Here is a 22,051-nt window from a genome sequence, read left to right as displayed (position 1 = left end):
AAACCTATTTAAACAGGCACTTCAAACGTCTTTGCCCCATTGTGAACATGGCTTCTGTATGACGCCGGAACGTCTTGTCTTTTAATAGGTTTTACTTGGTCAGTCTGTCTTTCTTTGTCATGTCTCATCCCACCTTCCGTTAAATCTCGATTACATTCCAGTTTTGCAGTGTTTCTAGCTTACCAAGTGGTGGGATTTGCTTGGGCTATATATCCACCAGTCTGGATCTTGTGCCTCATCGCTTTGGAAAGCCTACAGAATGTCAGCAACAGCTCAACACTTGGTGTACAGGATTGCGACAAGGAGCGGCAACGCATGTTCTGAGGTGGCTCGCTACCTCGTTCGCTCAATCCTCCGCATTGGCTACCACGTGCAATTTCACCGGCTTACTGCTTTGGCACTGGGAAAGTCTGGAAGCGATAAACAGAGAAGCCATGAAAGCTATTGCAACACTTCATCTTACACCCTTTCCAATTTTGCAACAAGCACGCTAGACTCTACACTATCTAGGACCTCATCAGTCGGGGAGAAACGGCTGGAATCCTCTACTATACTTGCATGCCCAAGTTATCTTGTTTGACCATCTAAACACATATTTTGCCGCGCCCGAGTTAATGCATGCAATTTCCACTCAGTCCCTGCCTTTCTCAATACAATTTAGGACAGTGTAACTCCTGTGTACTGGTCACAGCATATAGTATACAGAAGCTGGTTAAATGCAAATTTTATGGAAGCTTTCATTTGTATATGACAGGCGGCATGTGAAAGCTTACGAGTCGGTGTTGCTTAAATGGCGCTCATTTCTCAAAGGGATGATAAAGAGAAAAATACTTTGAGGTCTTTTAGTTACCCTTCCACAATTAGAGAATAGCAATTCTTACCGCGACAAATGCTTGACAAGCCAGGAAAGAGAAACGCGAAATACTGGTGGCAACACTGCCTTGAAATTCCTGCACCAGCTATCCGCGACGTCATGAATTTTGATGCCGTTTTGTCAGCCCTAGTTAAATTCTTATCTGTAAAAATAAATTACAACATTGTATTCCAAAGGGCCAAAGACTGAACTGCATAGGTTTTAAGGAATTTTGGCTTGGCTTTTCGACAATGGCTGAAATATTAAAAAGTACTAAGTTTGTCATCCGTGGCATCACACTCATGTACCAACCCAGAAATTCTGGCGCGAAATTCAAAAACGAAACACTGACTAATTTTTCAATAATCAACCTATTATCATGAAAACAAATAAAGCAAGTTTTTGAAGAATACTTTATTCACCTAAACTTTTCTTTAGTACCCCTTTAACTTATGATACGGCAAACAAGTGCTTAGTTTTTTAATGATACTGAAATTCACAAACATCTTACAAACTCTGATTTGCGTGTCTCCAATCAAAAGATAGCCTACATTCAAGCTGGTTTAAATAATATACTAATAAGCATAGTCTTTCTATTTTTTCAAATATTAGCATTAAAAAAATTAGTAAAAGGTTCAGCAACGTACTGCCAATAAATATGATGTGAATTTAAAGTATACTAGCATGTTACTTCAACACAAATTGAATGGCACTCACAGTTGAAAGACTGCGCATTGCAGCAGCTGCTGCTCTTGACAATCTTTTCCATGGAGGTCCCCCTCTTTGACACTGGGTGACCTTCTCCCAAGGTGTTACACATCTCTTGCCACAAAGAAGTCAACCAATCTTTGCCAATGTCACCAGCCACTTTGCACAGCTCAGACTACTGTTCCTCAGGATTAATGCAAGTACACAGATGCAACAGTTATTCCATGAAGACGGGCCTCCTTCGCAAGGCCGAGTGATCCTGAATTATGTATACATGCACTAATACCACAGAAACCCCAGATTCCTTGTTACTAGAACTGAAAACCATACATTATGCAAATGAGTATGTCAGCAAAATGCAGTATGTCATAACAAAATGTTATGAAGCTTCACATCTACATTGACTCACTTGGTGCAGTGAGTGAATTGAAGAAAGTTATGAAGACATTCCAAATATGCCAAAAAATACATAGGCTGAAAAAGCCATCACTTCAGCGTTACAGTGCATTGAATTCAGGGACATAATTGGAGTATGTTCAACAACTTGGCCTACTAGATCGATCACTCACCATTGTTATCTTGGACACAACAAGCTTTGATCCCTGCTGACATCCAAACTCTCCTCCAAGCCTAGAAGTCTATTCTTTCAAAGGACATATGCACTTATGCTCCCGTGTGCACTTCCTTCTGCACAATCTTTTCCTGGTTGAAAGAAGTTTGTCTTTGGAGGCTCCATGCTCGGATAGCCTTGACACTTGCTGTCACCTGGGCCAAGGAATCTACAAATGATAACACTGAAACGTGTCCTAAGTGCCTGGCTCCTACGTCTACATGGCGGGTACTCATCACCCGTTACTCTGGATGTCAGCACATGCTCTGAAAGATTAAACTCGGGTCTAATGTTCCACAGGACTATACCTCTTAGATAATGAACAACAGATGTGCAAACTCATTGCTGTGGTACCTGCATCACACAGGGCTACACACAGGACCACACTTCGCGCAATGTCTGGTCTGCAACAGTAGAGCAGTGATTGTGACACTTTCATGACACTTTCATGCATGACACTTTCATGCTTCAACTGACGCTGCGGAGCAGAAAATGTGGCTGGTTGCTGAAAACATCACAAAGCCAGTAACACAGAAAAGTGGTTTTTCATGGGGATGAATGCTTAAGTAAGTTCCAGTTTGGCTTGGGTGTGACAAACTCATCAACCTCATCAAAGGGGTTGGAGTGACTCCTTTCCCACTGTGAGAATGTCATCTTATACGCAAATCTTATATGGTTGCGACACGGTGCATTTTTGGCGATAGAGCCAGATTGCCATCAAATTTATCGACGATTGATTTCACACTGCCGTGAAAAAAAACAAATGTTATGCTGGCGGTTTGCAGCCAACGAACGATGCCCAATGATTGAAACGCGATACTAAGAGCACATGGCTGCCGGCTCTTTTTGCGCCAGCAAGAAGTGCTGGCAGCGCTGTCAATTGTCAAACCAATCCAACCAATTGTCAAAACGATTGCAGCACCCGCATCTCCAGTAGTGGGCCTCGCACACAATATAGAGTTTTCCATTAGTGGTTCCGCACATTCCATCCCAGCTACAACTATAGGAAGACCACGAGTAGTGCATACTCCTGAGGAAGAAGCTGCCTACCCTGAGCGTCAGCGACAGTTGGCTCATTAACAGGCTTCTCGTCATAGGGCCGGCCCCGAGCTGTGCACTAGAAGTGCCCAATGCCAGAAATGCCGAAAAAAAAATGCACTCTTAAAGCATGTGCACTACGAGAAGCACGCAATAGCGAAAATGAGGTGAAATAATGGTGAAACAAAAAAATGAAGACTGAAAGAATACAAGAAAAGATGTTTCGTCTTCCCTGTCGGGAGCCTTGTTCACACTGAAATCAAGGACGTGTGATACAATGTTTATATGGCTTTAAAATATGACTTAAGCAGCGCGTGTAGATGGGGGGGAGGGTTCCGTCATTCGCGTTGACGGTGTTATCTGTCATTTGGATTAGGAGGGTGGTCGTAAGGCATCATGAAGGGTAAAAAGAAGGACACCAATCACTGAAAGAATGCAAGACATTTCGGCTCCCCTGACGGGAGCCTTGTTCACAATGAAATCAAGGACGTGCATTACAATGTTAATATGGCTTTAAAATATGACGTAAGCAGCACATGTCGATGGGGGGGAGAGGGTTCCGTCATTCCGGTTGAGGGAGCTATCTGTCATTTTGATGTCGTGTGGACCAGACGGGCTTCCGTCAAAACCTCGACTTCATGAAACAAAAGATTTGCAATATAGACTGCTTGCGATGTTTGACTTGCATGGTGTAACACTCGGTGTAAGCAACACAGCTTCGCTGTTCAATCACGTTCACAGACTGGGAGGGGAGGCGCTTCTTTTTTAATGCCTGTGGCAGATAGGATAATTCTAGTCATTCAGCTTGATTACTTGAAGAGGTGGACATTGCACCAGAAATCAAAATGCACAACTGACTAATTAACAAAAATGCACTAATCTTTTAATTACTGCATAGCACATATCACAATTTACAAATTGTAGCCAATTAGTTCACACAGCGCATCTGCTAGAACACATTTTTAAGGCTCGCACCAGTCTTGAGATATTTCCCAAAGTGTCACGAAATATATGGGCGTTCCGGCTGCTTTTATGCTTGAATACATCATTTTGTCGTTTCTTATAACTACGTGAAAAAACAAGGACACAAGAAAGAAACACACCACACTACAAGCACAGGCTGCCAATTCTCATGGTGTGCGGTGTGTTCCTTTCTTGTGTCCTCATTTTTTTGCGCAGTTATAAGAAACTACTAAAGCTATGAAGCAACTAGCTCGCCAGAACGTCCTACTAAAATTGAATATATCAAACTGCAGTTTGTTAAAAATTAAGTAGAACAATACATTATTTTTAGTTCAAGTTTTACAGTGCATATTTTGTAACCCGTGCAATCCTTAGAAGTCTCTCCAAGTGGATATGCCTTGCAACCTTTCCGGCTACAATTAGCAAATTGCAATGTGCCCTAAATCAATGAATTTGAAGAGGTTAATTAGGGAATTATGCATTTCAATTTCTTTATCTAAGCAATGTCAACCGCTTCGAGTTATCCAGCTAATGGACTACAATTACCCTATTTGCCACAGGCAAACTTAGAAAATTGTCTATGGTCTACAAAAAAACAGGTATTATGACTACCACTCATTTTCCTTTTTGTGTTTAAATCAAGGTTTGAATAAATTGAATAAAGTGGCATTGTCTAAGCAACAGTTTTATTTCTCCCTCTCTTTGGCACAAAAGCTCACTCTTGCTTTTTGCCATCCATACAAACCACATGACCGTCAAAGTGCAGCCCATCTCCAGACACAGGGGACTGTACCCAGGGAGACAACCACACCAGGAACCAGGAGGCACCCAAAGTCTCCTTCAAGTTCCTCCTAAGACCCATGCTGTAGGTCCGGATGCCGTGGCTTTTTTCATAGGTGGTCTGGTTTCTTGCCACGCAGATCAGCTCGACCATTAATAGGTAGGCACACAGGAAGAACACAACCAGTTCCACAAGATTCACAAGATTGCACAGGAAAAGCCAGACATCAACGAAACCCAGCAGAAGGCCAAAATGTGGAGCCACCATGTGCAAGAAAGTCGCCAAGTTGATGCCGCCAAGCATTTCAAGCACGTAGGGACACTTGTACGAGAGACTGTAGAACAGGCCTGCAAGATGTATGCAAGGCACATATGCACTCAAACACTGATGCATAAAAACAAGTATTTTGTTATGGCCCCCGTCAACAGCTTACTGAGACACAGGACAGATACAAAGATTCATAGTAAATACCAGCTAGGCTAAGTTCAAGTTTTTTTAAATGTACAAAAAAACTGAGGAACAGTATTGACACTGGGGTGCTATAACGTAAAGTTATTCCATTTTCATTTCATTCCAATCTTCCGATGTCACATTTACACAACCGCCAATGCAAGCACGGGCAGTAACTAGCAAATTTGTTTCAACAGCCCAATCAAACACTCCTCGTGTATAGGAGATGACCTTTGCTTGGTCTTAAAGCAAATAGTATTGCCTACCATGACAGGTTTTCTTTATCCAATTGGCTGACGAGAGGTGAGGAGTGCACTGCTGAGGAAAGAGTTTTGGTAGGGTCAAGCTGGGCCAAGCTAGTGCACTGAAAGTAGATAACCGGGTCAGGTGAGTGGTGTCTGCATCTCCTATTGGTGGCTCATTGACGATTGTGGCAGCATGCAATGGGGCGTTAAAAAATGGCGCCAGAATGGACGCTCAGTGAAGATTTCACAGAGTGATCTCATGTGTGTGCCCAAAGAACTTCATGATACTGCCCCACAAAATTTTCCATTACATGCAAGGAAACCAATTCTTGCTGGCAGCTCCAAGTAGCCAGGACCAGAGCGATTGATGGGCAGTCATCTTTTACTCCTTTCGTAATAGAAGTTTCCGGCTATTCAAAAAAGTTTAGTTTTTTTGACATATTAATGCATCTTTAGTGCATACACATACTTTGATGTGAGTTGTCATGATTTTCTGACATCACGTGACAGAGAGGCAAAGTAGGCATAGCATGAAAACATTTTGACTAATTGCAATGGTTAATGGTGGATGTAGAATCAGAAAGAAATGTTTCTTTTGTTTGGCCTAATCATGCATAAGTGTGAACACGTCATACTAAATTTAGAGTTATCGCAGTTTTCGTGACGTCTCGCGACAGGCAGGTGAAGTGGGCATGACCCCAAAAACCAGACGCGGAGGGCTAATGGAGGAACAGATATAGATTGGAATAACTTTATGTTATAGGAACCAAGGTCTGTTGCATGCCAAAACTCAGGAGCATCTGGTGTTTTAACGGTGGAGAGAAGCTTACCAACAGTCATGTAGAGGAGAGCAACAACGAAGTAGCGTTGGTTGTAGAAGCCAATGCAGCGGCCCGTAAACATGCAGTGGTGGTCGTGTTTTAGTATGCACTCATTGCACACACTGCAGTGATGAGAGCGGGGCGGCACATTCATCAAGCACACTGCACAGTGCCGCCAGCCCGGCAAAAGCACAGCCGGCGTCTTCATGTCACGTGCACTTGTGTCAGTCTGAAAGAGCTTGAACAGGTTTGCGTATATGTTGAACACGATAAATGTGGCCAAAGCAGCGTGCACCCACATCACCTTGTCGAAGGTCTCGTGGTACCTGGGCACGACAAAGATGGTTCAGCTGCGAATACAGAATACGCTTTCAGTTAACACGACAGTCGCAACTAAACCCTGCCAAACACAACCCAATTGAGCAGCCACAAAGTGGTTATTGTGGCTTAATTGGTATGTTCCCCTACCTGCAAATGTTTTCGAAGCCATGCGACCGAGGAAAAAGCATATTGGTGCAGCCTTCCCAATGCATGTCTTTCAAGGTGCAAAATAAAGTGAAAATTTTCTCAAATTCCATGCTTCAAAATCTGTTATTCGAGACCATCTTTTCGCGACCCTGACGACCTTCCTGACGACCTTTCTCAAAAGATAAATTTTTCTAGGTACACTATTAAACAAAATTACACCCTTTGGGTCGTATCTTGCCACACAACAATAACCGATATCTGTCTTGTCCGCATTTTCTTTCTTTAAAGCTGCGAGCCCGGTACTTCCAAGTCCCGAACGACATCCGCATTATCAGCATAACGAAGCATTCTCGACAGGAAAGTAGCGAGCGCAGCGTTTTCAAGAAAGGGAACACAATCAAGACAGATGACGATTAATGTTCTGTGGTAAATATACACCCCAAACAGTGCACATTTGTTTAGGAGCGTAAAAGTTATGAACGAACTCGAATCTCTAGCCTGCGAGTGCTGCGGACGACGCCGCAGGGCTACGTCAGATTAATCACGGCACCACACGAGAAATACTTCTGGGACACCAACTGCCGCGGAAGATGCCGACAAACCTGGGTGCAACGAAGCAAAAGTTGAAGAATACGATGAGGGGAATGCCGCACATCATTAACATAAACAACACACGGTCGCGGTAGGCTCTAGGTACGATGCATCTCCGCGACAAAGGTGGTCCGCGCACATCCATGGCGCCCTGTTGCTGCAGTGTAGACTCCATCGGCGTTTTGCGAACAGTCATCCAGCCATTGCATTCGGTTCTTTTAAAAAGTTTCAACTATGTACTGGCGGCGCACCCCCCCTCCCCCTTTCTTTTTTCTAGGAAGCAGTGGACGCGATGGCAAGTGTGATTGACCAGACGGCACCGCCGCGCAGGCGCAGCCACCATGCACTTCAGTCCTTCAGGCGTTCAGGCCTTCAGTTTCGCCACAGCATCGGCATGCATCGTGCGGTTTCGTCGTGGGTTTCGTAGCTCCCCCATGGCTACAGTGTACTAGAATAGGGGCAGTGTACTCACTGCCGCATCCCTGCGCCGCGTTGCCGTGGCGCACTCAGCGTCGACTGCTCTGGCGCCCGCCAGAGGCGCTGCCGCCTGTTTCTCCTGAAAACTTCCCCTCGCTTCGTGTGGAGTGTGTTCTGTTGGATCGACGTGCTGTCGACTGCAAGTCCAGCCGGCGTCTTCAGCAGTATCCTCTGTGCTTGCTCTGTGCTTGACGCTTCACTCAATGTGCACTGTGAGTGAGTGAGAATGGCAAGCCGCCGTCGAAATTACTACTTTGCACCCTGGTGCAGAAGTAGGTATACAGTCGCGTGAAAGATGCACTAAAGGCGTCTTTTTTCAGCGTTCCACGTAATGAAGAACGGCGAAAGGAATGGGAGAGGAACCTCCACACTGCAGATAAGACACTGGATGAATCTTGCGCGGTCTGTGAGTTGCACTTCCAACCGCGATTCATAATTAGGGACTTCGTGCACCTTATAGGCGGCAAAGAGGTGCGCATTCTTCGTGAGAAGCCACTGCTATCAGAAAACGCTGTTCCCACGATACTTCCGAATTTACCACAGTAGCTGACGAAGACGACACCGAAGCCCAGGAACAAAAGGAAAAGGTGTGAAAATGACAAAGCACCCGCGAAGAAAACAAACCGATGCGCACTGGACAATAACCATTCGGAGTTTTCACCGGCTGCTCCCGGCGCTTCCGGGATAGACCATGACTCGGCGCAAGGGGAGGGCGTTACGGCAGAGCGTCAACACTGTTTGTCGAAGCTTTTTGGTTTAAAGATTCCTTTCAAGTATTGGAGTTCACATCAACTCCCCGACCTTGACGGAGTGCTTTATATTGCACGTCGACCAACCTAAAAGAAGGCGTTGTCACGTCCGATAAAGTAGTCGTGTCCCTCTGCGACAGACAACCGATGTTTACTGCAAGGTATACATGAGGGGACACCCGATTAAGGAACTCAGCCTGAAATCTCAGGAACAAGCAGAGAACGTGCTGAAAAGCGTGGACGGGGCAACGTGCACTCTAAGAAAAGTTTACGCCATTTGAATCGTATCTTGCCACACAACGATAATCGTCATCTATCTTGTCCGCATGCCTTTCTTTAACGCCGCGAGCCCGGTACTTCCCAGTAACGAACGGCATACGCGTTATCAGCATGACATATCATTCCCGACAGGAAAGTAGCGGGCGCGGCGCTTTCAAGAAAGGAAACGCAAGCAAGGCAGATAACCGTGATTATCGTTGTGTGGCTGATGTAGACCCCAAGGGGTGTACCTTTGTGTAAGAGTGTGATATAGGTGGGGCAACGTGAAAATGTTCGCTTTAGTACAACACACTTCCGCGCTGCACGCGCTTTACCTGAGAAAAATAGAAAAACGAAGTGGTTGGTAAATTCGGTGCGGGGGTACTAGAAACGCGGATGCACGGTCGTTGTGGCGAAACCAGACTCGCAATTTTATCGATCAGCAGGAGAAAACACTCGAGTGTCCCTTGCTACGGTGACTGCAGCGCCCGTATCAAGCTATTAACAGAACAGCTGTTAATAGCGAGGTTAGTTCATTCGTGCTTCCAGCAACATCACCAACCATCTGTAGATCAACCGCAACAATATTAACTTAGTTCAATGCACACTGCGAAGGTGCACCAAAAGAAGTTTCGTGTGTTGCATGTTGTGCATTTTACTTTTATTGTGGTCAAAACAGCAACGCGCGATAGCCGCTTTACCGCAACGCGTATAGGAAAGATTCAGGATGGATGGATGGATGGATGATTGAGGCTCAACCCTTTGAATCGGGCGGCGGCGGCGCGCGCCACCTAGCCTTTAATGGTTCTATATGCATGCATACCTATGTATTTACTCCTTTACTTTTGCGTTGATATTATCCACCAATCAGATAGTCTCCGTTTAGTTATTTCTACCTGTTCAAAGTCTATTCTACTTTCACTGTCTTTAAAACCCAAAGCTTTGAATAGTTCCCCGTTAGATTCAACTGCAGGGTGAAGTTGTTTACAAGCAAGTATCAGGTGTTCAGCCGTTTCCTCCTCCTCTCCACACGCCTCGCACACCAAATCTATCTCCTGTATCTGGCTCGGTACGTTTTAGTCCGCAGTACACCTGTCCTGGCTTCAAACAGCAATGATCTTCCCTTAGAGTTATCGTAAATATTTTCTTTGGCTATTTCTTGCTTAAACGTCCTGTATGTCTCCAATGCCGATTTGGTTTGCATCTCTGTACTCCACATACCCCTCTCTGTCTCCTTAACCTTTTTCTTGACAGATAATTCCTTACTTGTCCCCCCGCTACTGCCCAAGTATTTGCTTGTCAATTTTCTAGTTCGCTTCCTCCACCTCGTGTCAACATTCCTCGTGTATAAGTAGCTGAAAACCTTCCTAGCCCACCGAATTTCCCCCATTTTTCTCAATCGCTCCTCAAATGCTATCTTGCTACTAGCCTCTCTGCCCTCGAAAGAAGACCATCCCAGATCCCCCTGCACTCCAAGATTTGGTGTCTTGCCATGTGCTCCCAGAGCGAGCCTACCCACACCACGTTGCCTAATTTCCAACTGTTGCCGGGTCTCTGTTCTAATACATAGAACTGCATTGGCAAAAGTCAGGCCTGGTACCATTACCCCCTTCCATATCCCTCGTACTACCTCGTACCTATTGTAGCTCCACAGTGCCCTACTCTTCATAATCGCTGCACTTCTTTTACCTTTAGTCGTTAGATATTTTTCGTACTCTGTCAGATACTCAATGCCATTATTTATCCCCACCCCAAGGTACTTGTATTTATCGACTATCTCCAGCGTGGCCTCCTGTATCTTATGCTCGCCGCAAATGTTATCATTAAAAATCATGACTGCTGATTTTTCTTTGCTAAACTTCAAGCCTAATCTGTCTCCTTCTGTACCACATATGTCCATTAATTCCTGCAGATCTTCTGCATTGTCAGCCATTAATACAATATCGTCCGCGTACATCAGTCCTGGTAATGACTGTTCAATCAATTTTCCTTGTTTGAAAAATGATAGGTTGAAGCCGAGTCCGCTTTGCTGTATTTTGGCCTCTAAACCTTGTAGGTACAGCATAAACATCAGAGGTGACAATGGGCACCCCTGCCTAAGCCCCCGCCGAATCATTACAGGCTCCGAAACCTGCTTTTCCCATTGTATAATCACCCGGTTACCTTTATAGATATCTTTTAAGAAATTGGTTACTCCATCTTCACTCCTAAAGTTTCCAGAATGCCCCACAAGCACTCTTGAAGTACACTGTCATAGGCTCCCTTGATGTCCAAAAAAGCCAGCCATAGGGGTCTGTGTTCCTTTTCAGCTATTTCAATGCACTGTGTTAGCGAGAACAGATTGTCTTCAAGCCTCCTATGCTTCCGGAACCCATTTTGTAGCTCTCCAAGTACCCCCTCGTTCTCTACCCATGCCTGCAGTCTGTCCTTTATAATCTGCATAACCACCCTGTAAACCACTGACGTCACTGTTATAGGCCGGTAGTTATTTATGTCAGCTTTGTCCCCCTTTCCCTTATATATCATTCTCATCCTACTTAGCCTCCATTCGTCACCTCCCTCAATGCTTTCTTAGATTTCGGGCCCAATTTCTTTATTAACGTAATTGGAATACCATCGGGGCCTGCCGATGTGCACCCGCCGTGGTTGCTCAGTGGCTATGGTGTTAGGCAGCTGAGCACGAGGTCGCGGGATCGAATCCCGGCCACGGCGGCCGCATTTCGATGGGGGCGAAATGCGAAAACACCCGTGTGCTTAGATTTAGGTGCACGTTAAAGAACCCCAGGTGGTCAAAATTTCCGGAGTCCTCCACTACGGCATGCCTCATAATCAGAAAGTGGTTTTGGCACGCAAAAACTCCAAATATTATTATTATTATGCCGATGTGCTACTTGGTACCCTCTTCTCAGCCCTTTCCCACTCTTTTTGTCCAAGCGAAAGCAGCGGGTTGACCGGACTATCCCTCTCCGACGTACTGCATGTACCATTTCTCTGTTTTGTAAATTTTTCCCTCATCATGGTTCCTATATGCTCCATTGCCTCCTCTCCTTCTAACCGAGTACCTTGAGCTGTTACTATATACCTCTGCTCTAGGCTTGTCCTATTACCCAAGGAGTTCAGATGTTGCCAGAATTTTCTAGCTGCCTGTTTATCTTTTTTATTGCTTATTTTTGACAGCCATTGGGACCCTTTTGTCTTGATTTTCTCGTTGATCAAATAGGATGCTTCCCTTTTGCATTTTATGTAGTTTACCCATCTCCTCTCTACTTCTGCTTCAGGTTCTCCCTTACTTTTGGAATACCTGTGTTCCCTGGAGGCTTCCTGACGTTTCTTTATGGCCTTTTTAACCTCTTCATCCCATCAGCTCTTGAGTTTTCGTATCCCTTGCCTTGTTTTCCTGACTCGCGCCTTACCTAGCTCACGCTCAAATAGTCTCATTAACTTTGGGTAAGTCCAATCAGTTTCAGTACCCTCTGATATTTCCTCTTCAATTTGTTTGGCCGCTATTTCCACTTGGTCTTCTGAGTAAAAAATCACATCTGGCGTTTCCTCGCGCGTCGTTCGTGCTTTAGTTTCCCTCTTAAAACTCAACTTGATACGTTTGTGGTCGCTACCTATACTTCTGGAGCCCTGTTCATCTATAATCATGGCTCCTAATCTATCGTATATCCTATGTGACATTAACGCATAATCTATTGTCGAGTGTCGACCCCCTACCTCCCATGTTATGATCCCGTCACACTTTTCAGTAGAGTTACAGACAACTAAGTTAAGCCTCTCACACATATCCAGCAGCATGTTACCTGTGGAGTCTGTGTACCCATCCATATCTTCAACATGCGCATTCATGTCTCCTAATACAATTACTTCACATCCTTTTACTAGCTCATTGATGTCCGCTGCTATACAGTCCAACATTTTCTTGTTTTCCTCTTTAGCATTTGATCCTGTCCAAAGGTATACAAAGCCTAGAAGTGTTTTCGCCCCTGCTACTTTTCCTTTTAGCCATAAATGCACCTTGCATTCCTGTTTGACCCTTTGCCAATTTGTATTTTTATGAATGAGTGCTCCAATTCCCCCACCCTTTCTGCTACCCTGCACTCTGTTGCAGTATTCCCATGCATAATCAGGGTTACAGGGCGGTTGTTCCATGTCCCTAAGATGTGTCTCTACAAACCCATAAACCATTAAGTTCTCCTGTCTTAGTTGTTCTTCGATTTCCTCCCATTTTAGCCTATTTCTTCCACCTTGCATGTTAATGAACCCTATGTCTGACTTAATTTGGCTCTTGCGCTTATTCCTGTCACCTCTCCTACAGTACCGATGTTTGCGTGTTTGTGGCTCCTGCCTCGAATCGTCCAAGCCTACACTGCTTCTTTCAGGGCTCTGGGTCCCCCTAAAAAAGCTGTTGCCTGGCGACCCATCCTGCCCCCTATCCTTTTGCCAGTGGCACCACTGTAGTGAATGCCATCCTGCACAAAAGGCCGGAAGCCGGTTCCGTACACGTCCCTGCTGACCTCCATCACGCCGTACCCGAGTCGTCCGCTCAGACTCCTAATGACCCGATTGGCCTCAACCACCCTCCTTTCTACCTGGTAAGCCTGGCCCTGGACCTCTGGGATAGTGCATATGGTCACATGCACCCTACCGGAGGCCTCTCTAAGCTTACTCAGCCCAGTCTCAATGTGCCTCTCAAGGTCCTGGCTTCTCCCCTTAAGCACGTCATTGAGCCCAGAATGCATAATGACCAAGCTGTCGCTCTCCGTGCTGAGCCCAATTACTTCCCGCGCCTTGGTCATTGCTTCCGCCATGCCCTTGCCCGCTTGCGCCTCCACCTGTACTCGCCCGTCCGCCTTCACTCTCGTCATCACGCCCTGTTCGGCTCTCCCCACATTGGAGTCCCCTATCACCAGGACCCTTCTATGTGCAAACCGTTCGACTGCAGCCTGTGTCCGCTGCCCCTCCCTTTGCGCCCGCTGGCGCCCCTGTGGCTGCAGCGTCGCCTCACTCGGGGCGCGTTGTGCAGCTTCACTATAACTACGCCGTGTCACCGGCGGCGAGCTGAGGACGGCTTGCTCTGGCTCCCTGCCTCCCACTTCGCCTGTAGGTTCTACCCTACTTTCTGAGTTTTTGCCAGCGCTTTGTTGTCCTGACCCGACCTTCTCCGCTGCCCGCGTCTCCAGCGCGTCGAGCCGCCTTTCCAGTTCGGCGCTCCTTTCTTTTTCTTCCTCAAGCTCGGCCACGGTCCTTACTAACTGCGCGGCCTGGGCCGCCTCCACCTTGACGAAATTGTCAACTTTCGCCTGCAGTGCTACCCGCTTCTCCTGTTCCTCCCTCAGGTCTGCCTTAAGCTCGTCGAACTTAGCCGCCCAATTCCCTTCAAGTTTTTGGGCGGCTTCCCTGACGCCCTCGCACGACCTGCACGTGAAGCTAGACCCCTCCGCGTCTGCTAAATTCTGGAACTTAGTTTCGTCGAGGAAGCACCATCGCAGGCACTCGACGCACTGCACTTGCTCCCCGTCCCCCGCGGCCTTTACGTTCTTCGATTTCATCGCTAGGCCTACGTCCCTAGGTCCAACGAGGAAGTTCGCCAAATCACTCAAGCAAAGCCGACCTCGACCGCTATCCCAAACTAAAATAAAGAATTATCACTCCCTACCCCATGTAAGAATCCGAGGAGCTAGCTGAAAGAATTAACTAAGCCTATCAATAGGTCCCTCCTACCAACTAGGCCTAACGGAGGAGCCGCCAGACCTAGACAGAGCCGGTACGTTTGCTACTCTTACCAAGAATTCAAAATTTGCGCCTCTACTCCATGCAACAGAAAACACTTCAAAACACTAGCTAATAAAGATAAAAAAGTACTTAGCTACGAACGAAGTCGCTGAAGCCTCGACCACAGGAGCGTCCGTACGAACAGCTTACGACACGGCGGATTAGCCCCAATCAGGTGACGCTGCGAACCGCGCCACCTGTCGGCGTCGACACGAAGTGCGTCAAGCTCTGCCGCGATGTGAGCACACTATAATAACTCTATACCCATGGCTCCCCATGCGCAATGTTACTAGACTGCGTCCGTGTTCAGTCAACGCCTATGCCTGGACAGCATAGAGTTTCTCACTACATTACTTAGAGGGAAATCTGGCGCTGCTGCGCTGTGGTATGCATGGGAATGCCGGTATATTGTGACTTCGTATTGGCATTGTTCTCGGAGAGACAGGGCACCTGGGGCCGAATCTTATAACGGTTCGGAATACGAGCCCTTCGCTTCGCCGCTTACGTCACTAAATGTGCCACTCCCAAGCCGGTGGTGGAAGAAGGGGAGGACGCGACCAATAGATGAGAGGGTGCCACCTCTGAAGTGTACGTCATTATATGACGCGCTAATCAAGGAATTGTAGAATGTTTCTGCTTGCTAAATAAATGTAAAATATAAAGTAAATATTATACGACAAGTTCTGAAATATGAACGTGTGGTGCCTGGCGTTTACGCAATGCAGAAGTAATTTATTAAAGTCATTCTTTTTAACTCTCAGCCGACAGGCGATATAGCAAGCGTAAATGCATTACGCTTGCAACGCTATGTCGTCTGCTACCAGGAGCTCTCACGATGCACGCAACAGGAACGCACTGCCAGCACTTTTAAGTAGTGAGCGCGACAAAACCGTGAACTGGTTCTTAGGGACACCTTTACTTGCCGACTATAGCAATTTTCCTTCTTTTGTCGCCCTTCGTCATCTCTAAAATGATATTGCGCGACACAAAAAAAAAAAAAAAACGACACGGACGTGAGGGAAGACGACACACCAAGCGCAAACTTTCAACGAAGTTTATTGTGCCACTGCGTCGATTTTATACATGGCAGGCAGAGTGGACCGCGCATGCGCTTACAAGAAAGTGAAGTGCGAATTCATGTAACATAGTTACGAGTCATGTGATGCCGCGTCCAAGGAACTTTATTCTTTTTCTGTGAGAGCCAGAGACGGGAAGCTAACACACGTATCACCCAATTTCGCGATCATCTGCGCTTCAGATATTTTACGGATGAGCTGCGTGCTGCCACGGGAAATAATCGTGCATTGATCCTCAAGAGGTTTGCATCCATGATCGCGACAGTGGATCGCCAAGAAACCACCAGAGCCGTTTTTTTACGTTGTTGCTGTGTTCGCGGAGCCGATCATTGAGGCAACGCCCAGTTTGTCCGATATATTTCTTCCCACATGAAAGCGGGAGGTTGTACACCACTCGTTGGACACACTCGACAAACTTGCGGTGATGCTTTCTGCACTTATCGGAAGGGACGGCATTTGGATCCGTCAGCCTGCCGAGCTCGACATTGCAGCTCGACCTCCTTAAGAGGAAGCTTTAGCTCGTGTGCGCGCATCTAAATACATGTAGAAGGAGAATTCGTTTTTCTCGGCAACCAATGCAGAAATTTGACGAGGCTTGTTGCATTTAAAAGAAAAACTAAAATTATAGTGACAGCTGGTTTCGAATATTTCATTTAGGTTGTCGATTCTTTATTAAAAATTGCCCAAAATCGCAAATTTTCAGAAAACGATACTATCAAGTTTAAAACTCTAACTCAGCAATGAAAAATGATATTACAATTCTGTGAATTGCACCTAATAGTATATATACAGCGGAACTAATCGCTATATTACACATGAATCTCAAGAAATTTAGCATTATGGAAATACGGCTTTCACAGAACCCTTGTACACAACGTAACCAATTCACGTAAGATACGAGTTGACACATCAAATTTGTCCGCTTTGACTGTTATAATAGAGGCCGTTCACAGAACAGCGACATATATACTTGATGCAGAGCTATTAGTTTGTAAACGTTGTGCTTCTATTTTTCTTGAACTTTCGAGTTTTTCAAAATAGTTTGAACAGTGTTCAGGCACTAAATGGAAATTCCGCTTCCAATAAACACTAAAATTTAACGTTCTCTCTCAAATGCAACAAATTTCATTAAAAGCGATCCAGAGGCCCTATAACGTAAAACTATTCTAATATGTTTTTATTCCAATCTCCTCACGTCGAATTCGCGTAACCGCCAACGCAAGCATCGGGCAGTATTAGAGTTGGCAGTCGTAGAGAGGAACTCGGTGAACAGGGTTTATTTACATTATTTACATTTTAGGCAAGACATACATCGACAGTCTAGCGTGACTCCCATATGGAGCCCGCAAAACTAACACACAGCAAACAGCTTACGAGCACACAGCTCACGAGTACATCTCTAGCACGACAACGAACACTCAGCTCCCGACGACGAGCACACACAAGCAGCCGACAATCGCTGCTTATAAGCACTTGGTCCCCCCCTTGATTCCAAGCGGACGGAAACGTTCGTCCAGTCATCGTTCGACGTAACCGTTCGACGTCACCGTTCGACGTCACTGAAGATGACCCGCCCTTTTGGAGGTGGAGGAGGGCTCACATACACGTGTTGCACAGGTTTCAGTGCCGCACAGGTTTTAGTGCCGCACACACACACAGGTGTAATGGTCCCGAGCCGACGTCAGAGGGGCTTCGTAGAACTCTGTTCCGTCCCGGGTGGCACGCCGGGTACCACATTGTCCGGTGTCTCGAAAAGCTCATGGGGAAGTTCCGCCAATTACCTCCCCTCGAGAACTCCCCTGAGCTGACCCCGCGCCACGTGGCTGCCGGTTATCCGCAGTTCTCTGAAGTGCGCTGCGTCTGGTTGGATTGGAACACGTGCAGCGGGCTGAAATAGCTGGCACGTTGCCACCCCGTCCGGCCATTCCTAACAGCTCCTCCATGGCCCGGAAAATCTCGCCTGGCCAGTGCTGGCAACCGCTGGGCAGGAAGAGAATGGCTGGCGAGCAAGACGATGGCTTTGCTCTCTGCAACCCCTGCGCACTTGGAATGCCTTCAACCATCTCACAACAACTGGCACTGAAGAGTCGATCCCGGCAACACAACACCGCTCAGCGTTCAAACGCCCGGAATTAGCTGTTAACCTCCCAGGCTTCCTGTCAAAATTTCAATGCAAGTCACTCAACTGGGAACCCCAAATTTTGCCCCAAAATTTGGTGCCGCCAAAGCGAGCGATCACGTTCCTCTTTGAGTTCGGCTAAACCTGACCGTCCCGTTGTACAAGAGTAAAGGTTTACGCAGAACTGAACCGAAGGCTCTCAACTACCTATACCCGACCATAACTAAAGCAGCCTAGCTTCACGAATAGTCTGTTCTTACCCTATCACAGTGGCGTACTTATCTCATGTACGGTTTCCACTGAACCGTCTGGCCAACTCCACAGTACGTAATCACAATTGCGCTAGCTTTGTGGTCTCTATTCAGAACGCGTACTTGCGTCATACACAAAGTTTTCATCACGCTTACTCACATTTGTTCCTTTAGTCCACACAGGACATGATCCTTAAACGAACAACCAAACTTGCGTAACTTACGCAACACAAAGGAACCTTCAAACAAATGTGTCTTCTAATAACTCGTTCCCTGCACGCTAACTACCGAAGTCAGAATACGGCTGCCCTCAACACACACGAGCATCATCATCATCATCATCATCATCATCATCATCATCAGCCTGGTTAAGCCCACTGCAGGGCAAAGGCCGCTCCCATACTTCTCCAACAACCCCGGTCATGTACTAATTGTGGCCATGCCGTCCCTGCAAACTTCTTAATCTCATCCGCCCACCTAACTTTCTGCCGCCCCCTGCTACGCTTCCCTTCCCTTGGGATCCAGTCCGTAACCCTTAATGACCATCGGTTATCTTCCCTCCTCATTACATGTCCTGCCCATGCCCATTTCTTTTTCTTGATTTCAACTAAGATGTCATTAACTCGCGTTTGTTCCCTCACCCAATCTGCTCTTTTCTTATCCCTTAACGTTACACCTATCATTCTTCTTTCCATAGCTCGTTGTGTCGTCCTCAATTTGAGTAGAACCCTTTTCGTAAGCCTCCAGGTTTCTGCCCCGTAGGTGAGTACTGGTAAGACACAGCTATTATATACTTTTCTCTTGAGGGATAACGGCAACCTGCTGTTCATGATTTGGGAATGCCTGCCAAACGCACTCCAGCCCATTCTTATTCTTCTGATTATTTCCGTCTCATGATCCGGATCCGCCGTCACTACCTGCCCTAAGTAGATGTATTCCCTTACGACTTCCAGTGCCTCGCTGCCTATTGTAAATTGCTGTTCTCTCCCGAGACTGTTAAGCACTACTTTAGTTTTCTGCATATTAATGTTTAGACCCACTCTTCTGCTTTGCCTCTCCAGGTCAGTGAGCAGGCTTTGCAATTGGTCCCCTGAGTTACTAAGCAAGGCAATATCATCAGCGAATCGCAAGTTACTAAGGTATTCTCCATTAACTTTTATCCCCAATTCTTCCCAATCCAGGTCTCTGAATACCTCCTGTAAACACGCTGTGAATAGCATTGGAGATATCGTATCTCCCTGCCTGACGCCTTTCTTTATTGGGATTTTGTTGCTTGCTTTATGGAGGACTACGGTGGCTGTGGAGCCGCTATAGATATCTTCCAGTATTTTTACATATGGCTCATCTACACCCTGATTCCGTAATGCCTCCATGACTGCTGAGGTTTCGACTGAATCAAACGCTTTCTCGTAATCAATGAAAGCTATATATAAGGGTTGGTTATATTCTGCACATTTCTCTATCACTTGATTGATAGTGTGAATATGGTCGATTGTTGAGTAGCCTTTACGGAATCCTGCCTGGTCCTTTGGTTGACAGAAGTCTAAGGTGTTCCTGATTCTATTTGCAATTACCTTAGTAAATACTTTGTAGGCAACGGACAGTAAGCTGATTGGTCTATAATTTTTCAAGTCTTTGGCGTCCCCTTTCTTATGGATTAGGATTATGTTAGCGTTCTTCCAAGATTCCGGTACGCTCGAGGTCATGAGGCATTGCGTATACAGGGTGGCCAGTTTCTCTAGAACAATCTGTCCACCATCCTTCAACAAATCTGCTGTTATCTGATCCTCCCCAGCTGCCTTCCCCCTTTGCATATCTCCTAAGGCTTTCTTTACTTCTTCCGGCGTTACCTTCGGGATTTCGAATTCCTCTAGACTATTTTCTCTTCCATTATCGTCGTGGGTGCCACTGGTACTGTATAAATCTCTGTAGAACTCCTCAGCCACTTGAACTATCTCATCCATATTAGTAATGATATTGCCGGCTTGGTCTCTTAACGCATACATCTGATTCTTGCCAATTCCTAGTTTCTTCTTCACTGTTTTTAGGCTTCCTCCGCTCCTGAGAGCATGTTCAATTCTATCCATATTATACTTCCTTATGTCAGCTGTCTTACGCTTGTTGATTAACTTCGAAAGTTCTGCCAGTTGTATTCTAGCTGTGGGGTTAGATGCTTTCATACATTGGCGTTTCTTGATCACACACGAGCAACCCAGTCATAAATCTGCTTCCTTCCGTCCACACAGGACACGCGCTAATGGCCTTACGAACGCTTCTCAGTGCAAATGATGCACTTACTGAAAACCTACGCGGTTAACCTTACAAAATAAAAAACGCATAAAAAAGGAAGGTTAACTAATACACCCGCGCGTTACGATAGGCCTCTCAACAATAACCTTGACACTCAGGTTACTTACACGCAAAAAAAGAAAGCCTGTCTACTTATTAATGAACACCTCGCCAAACTACATGTTCACTTAAAACGCGTCTTTCCAATCTCGGAGCTTCTCGAACAAAACACAAAGCTCATACTTTTACATATTGAAAGAAACTTAAATCGCGAAAATTATCCGATGCTCAAAAAATAAAACAAAACAGGATGTTTTACTTCTACGGAAGCTCTCTTGGCCTCCCGTTCCAAATGTTTTTGACTGACTCATACTTTTGAGCCGTACTTGAGGCGGTCGCGGTCCGAACGCTACTCTGGCTACCGAGGAACAATAAAAGGGCTGACTCACTATCAGCTCCTCCAAGACGTTACAGTCCCCTGCCAATTTGCGTCCTGGCGCCCCGTTTTCATCACGACCTCGATTGACCGCGTCGCTACTCCTCACCTGGTCTCGTCTTGCCACCTTGCGCTTCTTTGTACTACACGCTGAGCTTCGAAAAGAACGACGGAACGACGAGGAATTTAACTGCCCCGTGCCCTTTGTCCGCGTCCGTGCAGAACATGCTTCTCGGTCTCCTTTTGACCGGTGGCTAAAACGTGCTTGATGTGCACACATCGTCCGTGACGACCGCACTTTCTTTTCTCCGCGCCCTGCCTTTTCGCGCCTGACGCCGTCTTTGGCTTCGCTACATTAGCCACCGCATTCCGATCTTTTCGGCGCTTCTTTCTGCGGCGCTTTCTCCTCGAACTCGATTTCATGCCGTCATCTCGCGCCTCGTGCTGGCCGTTACACATCTCGTCGGCCCGGATCGGTCTCTTACCCGCACAGTCTGACTCAACACTCGCTCTGCCTCGACTGGCGGACAGCTCTACTGACTATTGAACAATGCAGCAGGCTTTACTCGAGTTATGCAACTCGCACTCTTGCGAACTGCCCTCTACTGCATTGCACAGCGCACGCTGTGCATCGGCACACAGCCCGTCGGTATCGATCGCTGTCTCACGCGCACAGTCCGAATGATTAATAACTGAATCATCCCTATCTAGACTATCTCACGGCGGCCGCATTTTGATGGGGGCGCAATGCGAAAACACCCGTGTACTTAGATTAAGGTGCACGTTAACGAACCCCAGGTGGTCGAAACTTCCGGAGCCCCCCACTACGGCGTAGCTCATAATCAGAAAGTGGTTTTGGCACGTAAAGCCCCATAATTTAATTTCTTAATCTAGGCTATCTAGACTGGCGGAGAGCTGCACCTATCCCTGAACAATGCAGTTGTCTTCCCTTGAGCTACGGAGCTCGCCATCCTGAGAACTACTCTCAACTGCATCGTCCAGCTCGCACATCATTTCGGCACGCAGATCCGACTCGACATGGGTGCTCGTGCCCGTCGGGTCAACAGTACCCTGTACCTCGCTTACGACCTCG

The 22,051-nt window shown here is 46.5% G+C and overlaps 1 protein-coding gene across 4 annotated transcripts; it reads right to left on the bottom strand.

The window, feature by feature from the left end:
* Positions 1-1,252: 1,252 nt before the first annotated feature.
* Positions 1,253-8,075, bottom strand: LOC142571279 (putative palmitoyltransferase ZDHHC24). 4 transcript variants are annotated; one of them, XM_075679509.1, is made up of 3 exons: positions 8,001-8,075; positions 6,479-6,795; positions 1,253-5,300 (listed from the first exon to the last, which is right to left on the bottom strand). In XM_075679509.1, exons 1-3 carry the CDS (start codon positions 8,006-8,008, stop codon positions 4,888-4,890), a joined length of 738 nt encoding a protein of 245 aa, XP_075535624.1. In that variant the 5' UTR covers positions 8,009-8,075; the 3' UTR covers positions 1,253-4,887. The 4 variants fall into 4 exon arrangements, with proteins under 4 accessions (XP_075535624.1, XP_075535625.1, XP_075535623.1 ...); XM_075679510.1 differs by lacking the exon at positions 8,001-8,075 and adding an exon at positions 7,540-7,981 and having other exon boundaries at positions 6,479-6,819; XM_075679508.1 differs by lacking the exon at positions 8,001-8,075 and adding an exon at positions 7,540-7,980.
* Positions 8,076-22,051: the final 13,976 nt, after the last annotated feature.

Source organism: Dermacentor variabilis, chromosome 2 (genome assembly GCF_050947875.1).
Source record: "Dermacentor variabilis isolate Ectoservices chromosome 2, ASM5094787v1, whole genome shotgun sequence".
Classification (NCBI taxonomy): Eukaryota; Metazoa; Arthropoda; class Arachnida; order Ixodida; family Ixodidae; genus Dermacentor; species Dermacentor variabilis.
This window is presented reverse-complemented; position numbering and strand designations above follow the sequence as displayed.